This window comes from Dendropsophus ebraccatus, chromosome 10 (genome assembly GCF_027789765.1).
Source record: "Dendropsophus ebraccatus isolate aDenEbr1 chromosome 10, aDenEbr1.pat, whole genome shotgun sequence".
Lineage (NCBI taxonomy): Eukaryota > Metazoa > Chordata > Amphibia > Anura > Hylidae > Dendropsophus > Dendropsophus ebraccatus.
The window spans coordinates 59,294,575-59,308,061 of record NC_091463.1 but is presented as its reverse complement, the minus strand read 5'-3'; the positions used below and the strand labels follow the sequence as shown (position 1 = coordinate 59,308,061).

The following is a 13,487-nucleotide window of genomic DNA, read 5'->3' as shown; positions in this document are numbered from 1 at the left end:
ACCCCCATCAGGCATGTCCCTGGTAGCCTAGTTAACCCCCATCAGTCATGCCCCTGGTAGCCTAGTTAACCCCCATCAGTCATGTCCCTGGTGGACTAGTTAACCCCCATCAGTCATGTCCCTGGTGGACTAGTTAACCTTCATCAGGCATGTCCCTGGTAGGCTAGTTAACCCCCATCAGGCATGTCCCTGGTAGCCTAGTTAACCCCCATTAGTCTTGTCCCTGGTAGCCTAGTTACCTCCCATCAGGCATGTCCCTGGTGGCCTAGTTAACCCCCATCAGGCCTGTCCCTGGTAGCCTAGTTAACCCCCATCAGGCATGTCCCTGGTAGCCTAGTTAACCCCCATCAGGCATGTCCCTGGTAGCCTAATTAACCCACATCAGTCATGTCCCTGGTAGCCTAGTTAACCCCCATTAGTCATGTCCCTGGTGGCCTAGTTAACCCCCAACAGTCATGTCCCTGGTGGCCTAGCTAACCCCCATCAGGCCTGTCCCTGGTGGACCAGTTAACCCTCATCAGGCATGTCCCTGGTGGCCTATTTAACCCCCATCAGGCATATCCCTGATAGCCTAGTTAACCCACATCAGTCATGTCCTTGGTAGCCTAGTTAATCCCTCAGTCATGTCCCTGGTAGCCTAGTTAACCCCCCATCAGGCATGTCCCTGGTAGCCTAGTTAACCCCCCATCAGGCCTGTCCCTGGTGGCCTAGTTAACCCCCATTAGTCATGTCCCTGGTGGCCTAGTTAACCCCCATCAGGCATGTCCCTGGTGGCCTAGTTATCCCCCCCATCAGGCATGTCCCTGGTGGACTAGTTAACCCCCAACAGTCATGTCCCTGGTAGCCTAGTTAACCCCCAACAGTCATGTCCCTGGTAGCCTAGTTAACCCCCAACAGTCATGTCCCTGGTGGACCAGTTAACCCCCAACAGTCATATGCCTGGTGGACCAGTAAACACCCAACAGTCATGTCCCTTGTGGACCAGTTAACCCCCAACAGTCTTGTCCCTAGTAGCCTAGTTATCCCCCCCCCCCATCATTCATGTCCCTGGTGGACTAGTTAACCCCCATCAGTCATGTCCCTGGTAACCTAGTTATCCCCCCCCCCCATCAGTCATGTCCCTGGTAGCCTAGTTATCCCCCCCCCATCAGTCATGTCCCTGGTAGCCTATTTAACCCCCAAATAAAAAAAAATAAACATCCCACTCACCTTACCTCCGCCCAGGTCCTCTTCTCTCCCAGGTCCTCTGTGCCGGTCTTCTCCTGCAGGCGGCGCGCGATGAAATGACGTCATCGCGCGCGGCCCGCAGGAGACTGAAGACACGCGCCGCTTTGGAGGAGGAAGGAGCCGACACAGACAGCACGGCAGCTGTCACAGAGGATGCTGTGTGCGCCGGCTCCTTCCTTCCTCCAGAGCAGCGCGTGTCACAGGGGAGCCGCGGGCCGCAGGCCGCATCGGGAGGTCTCAGGGGCCGGATGCGGCCCGCGGGCCGGAGGTTCCCCACCCCTGCACTACACCCTCTATGATAGGGTTCCATTGATTCTAATGGAGTCACGTCATGGAGGGGCTGGGGTTTCTTCCCACTGGGGGTGGGTCGGTCCACCTCCAGTGCTTCAGCCTGGGCCTGGTGGTACAGTCACTTTAAACCCTACCCCCCCCCCCCCCCCACACACACACACACCCTATTTATTTTATCTACATACTGTCTGGGATAATCATTAAGTCCTCTTGGTATTTTATTAACACCTGCGCTCAGTGGATGCATCGTCTTTACCAGAGCTCACAGTTGCTATTCAGCTACCTATCATTAATCCCATAGTAGACGGCTAAACTTTCATGCATCACTGCTGTCAATTAAGTAATAAATGTACTGAGTGGGTGTTATCTTATTCACCTCTCGCTTTCACTTTGCATATCCTTACCAGATACAATTCCTGTCCTCATATTCACGGCAGCATATTTTGAAATAAATCTACCAAAAATTATCCTTTCCGCTCTATAATTTTGATATTCTTATAAAAAGTATAAACTTGTATTTATGTCTTGGACTTAAAGGTCCCATGAATCTGAAAAATGGAAACGCATAATTCCCCTTTAAAGGGGTACTTTTAAAAATAAAAATTGTTAAATGCACTTGCTTTAAAAAACATTTAGGGGGAGAGTTATCATTGCCCTTTGTGAAATGGTATAAAAATTGTTTAAAATTTTTGTGCAATACCCGACTTGCTCGACATGTGCAGATTAGCACTTTTCGTGTCTCTCTTCAGGCAGTAGCCTTTGGTCCCTTACATATTTATCAGAAGCAACTTTTTAGTTTTCTTGTTTTTATTATAAATGTCGTATGTACTGGCGCAAAGCCACTCCAGTCTGAACCAAGTAGTACTGAAATCCTTGCTGAATAGAGCTGTGGACCGTGCGTGAACACTGCAGGTTTATGCATCCTCTATGGAGCAGCCAGCTGCAATTCAGCTCTGGCGGTTCTGCGTAGAGTTAATGGAGCTGTGGCACACATTCACTTCCCACAGCTCAATTCTGCAGGCATCTTAAGGTCCCTGTTCTTGAGATTGCGAAGGGCCTCAGTGGCAGGGGCGGATTAACTTTACCGTAGGCCCCGGGCTGTTCACCAAGCCTGGGCCCCCCCACGCCACTGTAACTATGGCAGCACTAGCCTGGCGTTCATAGTACAGGACAGATGATGTCCTGATTTGTGCAAAATTGCCATAAAAAAACTGTGGTTTTTTGCAAATCATGGCGGAAGTGTAGCCAGGAGACAGTACACCACTGAAAGTATAAGTCTTTTTGGGTGGTCATGGGCCCCCCAGGAGCTCAGGCCCCGGGCTGCCGCCCGAAATGCCCGTTTTGTAATCCACTACTGCTCAGTGGTCAGACATACCCCGACACACACACACAATATCTTAGTTAAGCCCTATCCTGGGCATACTCTGGATAGGACAAAACCTTAGATGGGAATACCCCTTTTGAAATAAAACACCCTTAGGCTATGTTCATACACCATGTTTTTTGGCCATTTCAATGGCCATTATTTTGAGGCCAAATAACAGCCATTATTTAGAAATTACAGCTTTTATTATGTACAATCATGACCGTCTTTATGATATAACAGCCATCGTTTGGCCTCTAAATGATTATCAAATTGCCAAAAAAAACTCAAGCATTGCCTCAAAATGTAGTCAAAATTGCATTCTTTTTTTCCAATTTTACCACACTATTTTTTTTTTGTTTTGCTGTACAAAAATAAAGGGTGTCATTGTAAGTCTATTTGATGCCACAAAAAACAAGCACTCATTTGGCTCTTTAGATGGAAGAAAAAACTGGTGTGGTATGGCTTTTAGGTGTGGAGAAAAGACATTGTAAACATAAAAATGAAAATAATCTGATTATAGTAAGAATAGTGTCCTCTCCTGAATATTGTTAGAAATAATGATTAATGAGATATGGATGTTAACGAGAGTTGTCCCAACATCCTCCTGGATCAAGAGTTTTAGAATACTCCATGTTTTTCTATGAAAACACCCAGCCTTGGACTTTCACTAAATACTATGTATACCAGATCATGTAAGAAAAAATGTCTTCAGTATTCTGCTAATCTTGTAGGAGTTAAGTAGATTTAGTATAAAGCCATAGCTAAATACGGTCTGGCTTAATGAACTGATTTCCAATTACCTGTTCAGTGAATTACAGAATTTTTGCTAATGTTATTATGAGGGTTTATTTCATGTAAATCTCTTAAGCTGAATGTATTGCCATGACTCTTCCCTTATTAAAAAAAAAGATTTTTTTTTCATATCTTCCCAAGCTTTTCACTCTTATGTATTTGATTTATATACCACAGAATTACCAATTCCTAAAACTGCTTAGTTTGACAACAACAGGAGTTTTACATCTTATATACTGTATAGATGTCCCAATATAAAATTCTCATATACACAATAGTAGTAAGATACAGTAAGTAAGTGTATGAGCCTGGAAATACATGAATAACCTTGCCGGATGACTTTATATAATGGTCAGGTAGAGGATTGAAGGGGTACAATAGGCTCCAGTCATAATAGGCACTTGTTCTCCATCTGTTTTTTGTTTGGTTTTTTTTGTCACCGAAAAGAAGAAACATTCCAAAGGATTTCTTCTTCTGCTTGATGGGGCAACATATTCCTATTAGAAAATTCATTTGTTGATTTACTTTTTCATAAAGTACAAGGTGGTTTCATCCATTGGTGGGCGAGTCTGCATACATCCAGTCAGGTCTATCTCTTTGATACTTGTATAAATCAAGGCATAGGATATGATCTGGGATGTAGTTAAGTTGTTAAGTGTAGGACCCAATTTTCAAGTATGATTTATGAAGCATGATGACAAGCTATTTATAAGTCCTCCATTGGGCCAAGGTTGTGACATAATATTGGACCCCATTATCTGGAGCTGCTGACCTTTGAGCCAGCTACTTGGTACAAGAGTCCATTTCATATCAGCCGATTCGCACATAACCTAATAGATGTGGATTGATGATAAAGTCTGGGTTTATAGCAATGACAGCAAAGTTTACAATGCAATTAAATGACAATGAATGAATATCCACATATTCTGTATGGACAAAGGATGGGTCCTCAAAGTAATTTGCCTAACCGAGGGCTAAGTCTTGACTATGTTTTTTAATAATTTATGTGTAAATTTAGTTACTGGTTAAGAGCTGTGGTCGATATCTACCTTTCTTTCTCAGGATGACACTGGCATGCTTACGGCCATTTCGGTTTTCCACATGGCAGGTGTAGTTACCCAGGTCTCCTTCTTGGACGGCATCAAATGTTAGAGCCAGTTCTACCTCCTTCTCCCCAAGGTGTTCTCTTAGTAACCTAAATCAAAGAAATGCATCACCATTAACTGAATATAATGCAAAGAAACATTAGCAGTACCGAGAATCATCAGCAACTATTGTTAAGCAGAGAGGTCGAATTGTTCATGTTCGAGAATGTTCTTCAAACCTGCATTCAGCATTTGACTCCCTGTGGCTGCAGTAGTTGGGTGCAGCCCTACCTCCATGTTTTCCAGAACTCCCTAGGGCTGCATCCAACCTCTGCAGCTGTGGGGAGTCAAATGCTGAGAGTCTGGGTTCAGAGAACTTTGCCGAACCTGAACAGTTTGCCTTTGCGCTCAACACTAGTAGCAACCCATATGGTCATCATTATAGCTCAGCATTGCTTGTATTCTTTGCTCTCACTTTTGTTCCTATGGAAAACAGCATTCCCATTCTAGATAACAAAAAAGGCCAGTGTCTCCCTGGTTAACAGTTGTTAAAAAAAAAAAAAAAAAATCCAATTTACAAAAATGCACCAGATTGCACACACTGCATATTCAAACATGTTTTTCTTTTTTTAAATTCAAATTGTAATTTGTAAACTCAATTTCACATTTATGCAACCCAGGTTTACACTTGTAGACAATTAGATTTAGACTATAGTACCTCAGGAGCTTGTCACAAGAGGGTTTCAAAAAAGACTTTGTTGTTTCTTCCAAGAAAATATCTAACACTTATGAAAATGTGTTATCAACGTCTAGTTTTGAGTGTTGAGCCAGTGTGATCAACACTCCAGATCAAAAGGGAGTTTTCAATTTTTTTAGGGTTCATTGTTGTATGCCTCATGGGTTTGTTACCTTACTCTGAATCAATACAAAGAAACAAAGTTCTTAAATTACCCACATCCCTCCTCTTCGACTACATCTTCTACTTGCCTTTATTGAGCTTACTCAAATTATATAACATCTGGCCACCTGCTAAACAGGGGCATAGTAAGGGGGCTGCAGAGGAAGAGTCACACTTGGGTCCCTCTTGCCTGACTGGACCCAAAGGCCCCTCTTCTACATCAAAAGTCACCACTTTATTGTATGTTCTCAGAAACAAAAAAATATATAGTTATAGTCAGGAATCAGGTTTTGGCTCCAATTCCAGTCTTTTATGTGATTTGACATGAGAGTTCATTGAAAAATGAACATAATTATAGTTTAGAATACGTGTCTACATAATCTCTTTAACAGAAAAGACAAAGCAAATAATTACCATGTATAGAGTAAGAATAAATAGAAACAGGACGTCCAATTCCCATTACCACCATCTTCTAATGTCGTATCGTCATCCAGGAATAACTCAAGGTAAAACAAGGCTACTTTTTATGGAGAACAAAAGTACAATCTTGTGAAATGTATCCTCTGAATTTCTCATTAAGCACACACGTTATTTGTAGCTTTCCGGCATAATTACAATGTTTGCAGTACATGTAGTTCTCGGTTAATTGGAAAGACGTCAAGTTTATTATTACTATTTGCAGGATCATTGAAGCACAGTCCAGAAACATTTACGTGATCAGTTATGAAAGCCAGGATTACAGGGGAGGAAGTGCTGCTATTAAATAACTACTTTTACTTTGCAGGTTCCCAGCTTGGCACTCTAACCCTTATAGCATTTCCAGTTGAAGACATATTGTTATTTCCTTGATCGCTAAAGGAAAAGCTGGAGTGTTCTACAAGTGACATTTCCATAATCGGGGATCAATGCGTTGGTTTATTTCCATCCTCTGACCTTTTACACATGCTAATCTTAAAACACTGTGTACTTCATAAGAAACCTGTTAATGTTCATTTATGCTTGGAAACTTGAAAGACACAAATTGCCATTCATAAATTCCGAGATAAATGGTTGACTTAAAGAGGTTCTTCTGTTTTATAAATTAGGCTCATCTGTCTTGGCTTCAAAAGTGCGTACAATTTGCTATTTGACTTTTGCTTCCAAGGATTCACCAGTGGGATTGATTCTAAGGCCCACCTCATAGTTATTGTACATAAAAATATTATTCTATCACTTCTAGTGCAGAAGTGATAAGGATAAAAAATGGAATAAACAGAAGAAGCAATGAATCGGCCATTATCTCCAGCAAAGGTGTAGGTGTTATTGGGTGATTTTACATTTACATATACAGGCTGTACTAGCCAAACAAAGGTGCTGCTCTTTGGTTAAATTAATAAACTGGGTGAAAATTCTACTGGTGCCAGTGCCCAAAATGAGACTAATGAAATATATGCAGCAAACACTCTTCGGAGAGATCCCCCGTAAATTGCCAGTAGACCGATGGCGTGATTTTTTTTTTATCTCATTTCGGGCATTGGAAACTGATCAGCAGTAGGATCAGGCAATTGGAATTTAACATGCACAATCACTTTGTTCTTGAAGGGAGATTAGTCATGATGAGCTGCTTGGCAATAGTTTATTCCTTTCTCCCTACTTAAAACATATACTGTATGGATATTAATAGGTATAACTATTGGCTGAATTGGCATTTTAATGTGTATGGTCTGCCTAAGATTTCATAATTTAATTTTAAGTAGGGAATCAAGTCTATAGGGGACATTTATGAAGTCGATTATGAGTATATAGGCCCTGCCCCCAATTGTCCCACTAGATTTACTAAGAGGGGCAACTGTAACTAAGAATTGCATCTGTGAAGTTAACATGATTGTAAATTAAGGGACATTTTACATTGTGATGTAAAAAAAAAAAAAAGAAAAAATTGGCAATTTTTCAGCCATTTTATTAAATTACATATTAAATACAGTATGCAAACCACACTCTCTCAAGTTGTAGAATCAAATTTTTCTGAGGTTGTTGTATATTTTATAGTAAAGTGAAAAGTCTCAGTAGAAAGTATATTTTGTCCCACAAAATCAAGCCCTTATTTGCCTCTTAATATGGAAAAAAAAAATGTATTTTAGAAGGTTACAAGGAAAATCTAAACTGGCTGCAGCAGATCTTAGGTTTAACGCTAAACCTAAATAAATAAATTATTGTTCTCTTGAGAGTGCTTTAAATGGGAAGGGAGTTTAATTCTTATGCTAATAAGTCATTTTGGTGCACTGGGGCAGCACCACCACCCCCAGTGCACCGATCCACCCCATCTGGCCTACTATTTCTAATGAATATCAGCAGAGTGGGCCAACCGGGAGGGCAGGGGGTAGATTGTCCTGCCCCAAATGCACCAAGTGCACAACTTTTAAGAATAGGGATTATCTCCTACTATCACAGAAACCAAACCCATTTTACTTATTTGCCACAACTTTCCAAAAAGTCCTTAAAAATATTTCCTTCATGGCCTGTCCTCCATTTATAATCTGTTCCTGGCTTTGGCTTAAATAAAAACCTAACTGTGTGAACACACACTAAGGTTGATTAATTTATTAATGTAGCTTTAACTTGTTTAGAGCTTCATGACTCATGACAGAATGTGCGGATCCAACCTCAGTCAAAAAAGTATAGATAGGATTTTACTGTTTCCTATAGGCAAATTACTACTTCAATTTTGCATTAAACATGTATACATTACATGGGCTGTTTCCTGCGTTCAGTAAGTGTGAGGTGTGTGACCTGTAATTTGTTGCCTGTTTTTGATCTTTGTAATAATGTCATTTACCTGATTACGCCTTCCTTAATATGATTCTCTAATTCTTCAATAAACTTCTCTCCCCTCATCCAGTAGATCATGGGACCAGATTCGCCACTAAATCCAAAGAAGGCTCTGCAGAATACACTGAGTGGGCTGCCTAAGGAAAAAAACAGACAAAACAAACCCATTAAGCATCTCTGCCCACTGGTTATGTGAACAAAGAATAATAGCTTTTGTTAAAGTTCAGCCGGCACTTTGAGCACAGTTTGACTCATACAATATACATATGCTGGCCTTAAAATACGTATTTGCGGCTCCATTTTTTTTTGAGTGCCTTTGTGTCCTATATAGTTTACAGCGGTACAATTTTATGGAGTATGCAATGGCATTCTGCTTCAAGAAAGTGTACGTTATATAACTCCTCTCACCTTTTCTGGCAAAAATGTAACTTACCACCGCCACATGTGCATGCCCTAACAAATGGCTGTTTGCTTTCACAGTAAAAGCAAATAAAAGGCATAAAAAAGTATTCCACAATGAAATATAAAAGTGAATAGCCTGAATTTTATGAGAAGCAAATTGTTTTACGTTGAGGAGCATATATGTTGCTGATCAGAAACCTCTAATAAAATGGGTTGAATATAAAACATACATAAAAGGTACTTTTCAATATTCTGGAATACAATGAACTAACGCTATTCCTGACAGTGGCAAAGCTGTAAGATTTGTGGTGCCTTATGCTGGGTATATTCACTGCAAAGTCCTTAAATACAATCCTTCCAGATAAGCAGAGGCATAGAGTAGTTATAGGCGTGCAAAGGTAGAGGTTGCACCTTTCAACCCAATTTTAGGTTATATTTACACAGAAATTTTCTTCGACCTCTCTGCAAAGTTGGCAGCAAGCAAATGGATTTCAGCAAGTTCAATTCAGATGACTTTATCAGTTGCAGAAATTTTGCCAACAAGTCTTCCATATGGGATGTCACCCTCACAGAATTAATCAGGATACTGAAGTGGCAGTGAAAATCTATTGTATGACTTATCTTGTACTGACAGCCTGTATTGTAGTCCAAAACTGTGTTCACAATTCTGCTGATATCAAAGATATAATCTTCCAGCATTCCTGGTAGAATGAAATTCTACGTGTGAAATGTCATGTGTTCAAAATAAAATTTTATGGAGATTATAATGACTGTACTGTACTGTCATACACAGATAAGGTGCCAGTTAGCACTCTAATACCTGCAGTTGGTAAAATAAGTATTTGATACATTACCAATATTGCAAGTTTTCCCACCTAAAAAGAATGGAAAGATCTATTGTCAACAGGAAGGGATCAGGGAGGGCACAGACAGTGAGCCCTGTGCTTGGCCCCACCAAGCTGTTTCTACTTACTTGCTTCAAGACAGCCCTAGATGGCTGCAAGCAACTTTGTGATGTCCCCTACCATGCACCAACAGTGTAAACACTAAAAAAAGACAAGACACCAAGGGATTGTCATAGCATGCTCTGAGGAGACTAATAGCTAGCACTAGAGTCTTGGTTAGATGGTTATGGAATGCCAGGAACCCCCCCCCCCCCCCCCCCCCCAAGGCATGATTGGACCAGGCTCTGACATCTCAGCCACACACAGAAAAGAACAGGAGAACCAAGAGTGGCAAGGATTACTCAAGAAGTAAAACCAAACTTACTGTTTAAAGGGCAGAGAAAGCTTGGCAATGAAGGAGCAGGGTGTGGGGGAGATTCAATTATCATAGCAGAGGGAACAGAACTGTGTTTAGACTAGTGTGGCACAAGAAACAAAAAAGAACAATATCACAGTAAAACATGTCTCCTCCGTACTCCATGGCCAGAAGGTGGCACAGAAGTACATCTGTAATTTTTATTATAGGTGCACTTGTCCATAATCAAACACACTTCAACCTTTTCCCCATGGCCAAGGCCTAAAAAGTAAGGACACCTTGGACAACATTACAGACCTTCACAAGACTGGGATGGGCTACAGGACAATGTGCAAACAGTTTGTTGAGAAGGCAACAACTGTTGGTGCAGTCATTAGAAAATTGGACAAACACAAGATGATTGTCAATCTTGGTCTTGGGCTTAATGCAAGATCTCACATAGTGGGGTAAGAATGATTCTTAAAAAGGTCAGGAATCAACCCAGATATACACAGGAGGGCTTACTCAATGACAAAAGCAGGGAGAAAAGTCTCAAAGATTACCATTAGTAATACAAAACACCATGGTTAATTAAAATCCTGTAGGGCACACCAGGTCCCTCTGCTCATGCCAGCACATGTCCAGGCCAAGTTTCCCAGTGACCATCTGGATGATACAGAACAGGTGTAGGATAAGGTCATGTGGTCAGATAAGACCAAAATAGAATTTTTTGGTATCAACACCACTCGCCATGATTGGAGGAAGAAGGAGGACAACCCCAAGAACACAGTCCCAACCGTAAAATATGGGAGTGGAAACATTATACTATGGGGGTGGTTTTTGCAAAGGGGACAGGACTACTGCACTGTATTAAAGAGGGGATGGATGGGGCCATGTATTGCGAGATTTTGGCCAACAACCTCCTTCCCTCAGTAAGAGCATTAAGGATGGGTCGTGATGGGCGAGTGACCCCTGCCTCATCCACCCCTCAGAGCTGTATTAGGCAAATGAGCTTCCTTCCGTCCCCACAAGATTGTTTTCCCACCTCCCTTCCTCATTTTTTCTTTTCTCATTATCAAGGCAAGACCAGCTACAGCAGAGAGAAGCAGAGTGAAGACTGCTTTGCATTGCCCATTATAGTCTATGGAGGGGAAGGGGGCAAGGGGGATGAGTGAACAGAAAGAGGAGACAGCCAGTACAAGAGGCTAGTCTGCACCCACACTGCAAATGGGCATTGGAAAATCAGACTGTGAGATGGAGTTAGCGGGGTAGTAACCAATGGGGAAAATGGCATAAGCTAGTGATAGAATGGACAAATATAGTTCTGCTCCTCATACAAATACACATGAGAGTACATCCTAAAAAGTCACCTAAAATAACAGTTACACTTTAAGGTGGGATGATATTTATGTAGCTGAATTGGTTGCCTTCATGTTCACCCATGTTCTTACTTTGACATGCCATTCTGTGCATGAAGATCTCTGTCCACCAGGAGCATCAGCTTTATATCAGGGAACCTAGATGCCTAAAACAGATCAAGGGTGTTGCAGTTTATCTGACTTTACCTAAAAGGTTTTTTTACAACCCCGCCCCCCCCCCCCCCCAACAGGAAATGCATTGTAATGTAGCTTAATTAAAAAAAATAATGGCAGTAAAATAATATTTCTCAATAGGAGGTACACTGGTCAGAGTACTCAACAACAGAATTCGTCAGAATCTACTGAGCCCCCCCAAGCTTCCACTAAGGGCATCTCAATGGAGAGTACGCTGCATGTTACCAATCTCCATGACAGACTACATTCATGTTAGGTCTCTATTACATGGGTAGATTATTAGCCGAACTGACTGAAATGCCCCGTGTAACATGGCCAGCAAACAGTTGTTGAACAAGAAAAAAAATTAAAATCATCATTCATCGGCCGCACATCTCCCCATTTAATGGGGATGTGTGACTGTCTAATGATATCAGCAAAGAATGATCCAGTGATGAATGAATGATCCAGGGATTGGTCATGTGGCCCTGCCCACCTGATATTTGAGTCTTGTAATATGCTTTGTATATTGGCGCAGATCCATGAGATTAGCTGTATATTCCCATCTCATCCAATATAGTTAGTGGGACATGTCAAGCAAATACAATCACTTAGAAAACTTGCCTCCTTCTGATATGCTCCCTTCCATTGTTGTCAGATGGTTACCAACCATCAATCTGCTCTAAAAGCAGCAGTCTGGCTTTTATATACAGTATAATTAGGCTGGGTTCACACTACGTATATTTCAGGCAGTATTTGGTCCTCAAGTCAGGTCCTCATAGCAACCAAAACCAGGAGTGGATTAAAAACACAGAAAGGCTCTGTTCACACAATGTTGAAATTGAGTGGATGGCCGTCATATAACGGTAAATAACTGCCATTATTTCAATATAACAGCCGTTGTTTTAAAATAACAGCACATATTTGCCATTAAATGGCGGCCATCCACTCAATTACAACATTATGTGAACAGAGCCTTTCTGTGTTTTCAATCCACTCCTTGTTTTGGTTGCTATACAGCCTCACAAATACAGCCTCAAATATACATAGTGTGAACCCAGATAAGCTATAGTATACTATTACACAGTACACATACACTAAATCCCTATACATAAACACCATTTCTATATATCAGCCTGACCACTACTTTTACAGTGGTGGTTGATAACCTAGACAAGGAGCTGTCAACAATGGGTGGGGAAAGAGCAGCATAACAGGAGAAGCAGGCAATACAAGGAGGACTACACGTGTAAAGAACACCTGCCATAAAAAATTTTAAAAAAAAATCAGTTCAGTGTTCAGTTGAATGACCTGGGAGAAGTCCACACACCACACAATCTCTCCCGATTCTGTGTTATAAGTCTATGTAGTTGGTAAATTACACTGGTCCAAGAGTGAAAGACCAGCACTCACATCATGACTTTTTTTTCATAACAGTGGCCATTAAACTATTTTAGTTAAGATGGGAATACCTCTTTAATGTATCCCCCGTAGGTTATAAGCCGATAGATAGATAGATAGATAGATAGATAGATAGATAGATAGATAGATAGATAGAGCTTTGGGGCAACTAGAGAAAATTAAAATTAAAATACTCAAAGTATATTGGTTATGTAGGTACACCGTAAAAAAGCAATGTGATTATATAGAGACTTTAGTGATGGTGTTACAGTATATTTCTTATGTGTTTTTCTCAATGGTGTATTAGATCGATAGAGTAGCCATAAAATAAGAAGTGCCTACATCACAGAATGGTGAGTGTCCTGTCCCTGGGTGATCAAGTTGTATGTGGGTGTGTGCGTCATGTTTGACTTTAATGGAAAGGGACAATTTATACCAGTGTGTAA

The 13,487-nt window shown here is 41.1% G+C and overlaps 1 protein-coding gene across 5 annotated transcripts in view; it reads right to left on the bottom strand.

Annotated features, from left to right (window-relative positions):
• The window catches only part of IL1RAPL2 (interleukin 1 receptor accessory protein like 2), a 583,205-nt gene that overhangs the window by 24,400 nt on the left and 545,318 nt on the right, over positions 1–13,487 (bottom strand). For all 5 annotated transcript variants that reach the window (XM_069942945.1, XM_069942944.1, XM_069942942.1 and 2 more), the window contains 2 exons: positions 8,475–8,604; positions 4,726–4,871 (listed from right to left, as the gene is read on the bottom strand). In XM_069942945.1, the coding sequence (XP_069799046.1) occupies positions 4,726–4,871; positions 8,475–8,604 (276 nt within the window). The remainder of the gene's footprint in view (positions 1–4,725; positions 4,872–8,474; positions 8,605–13,487) is intronic.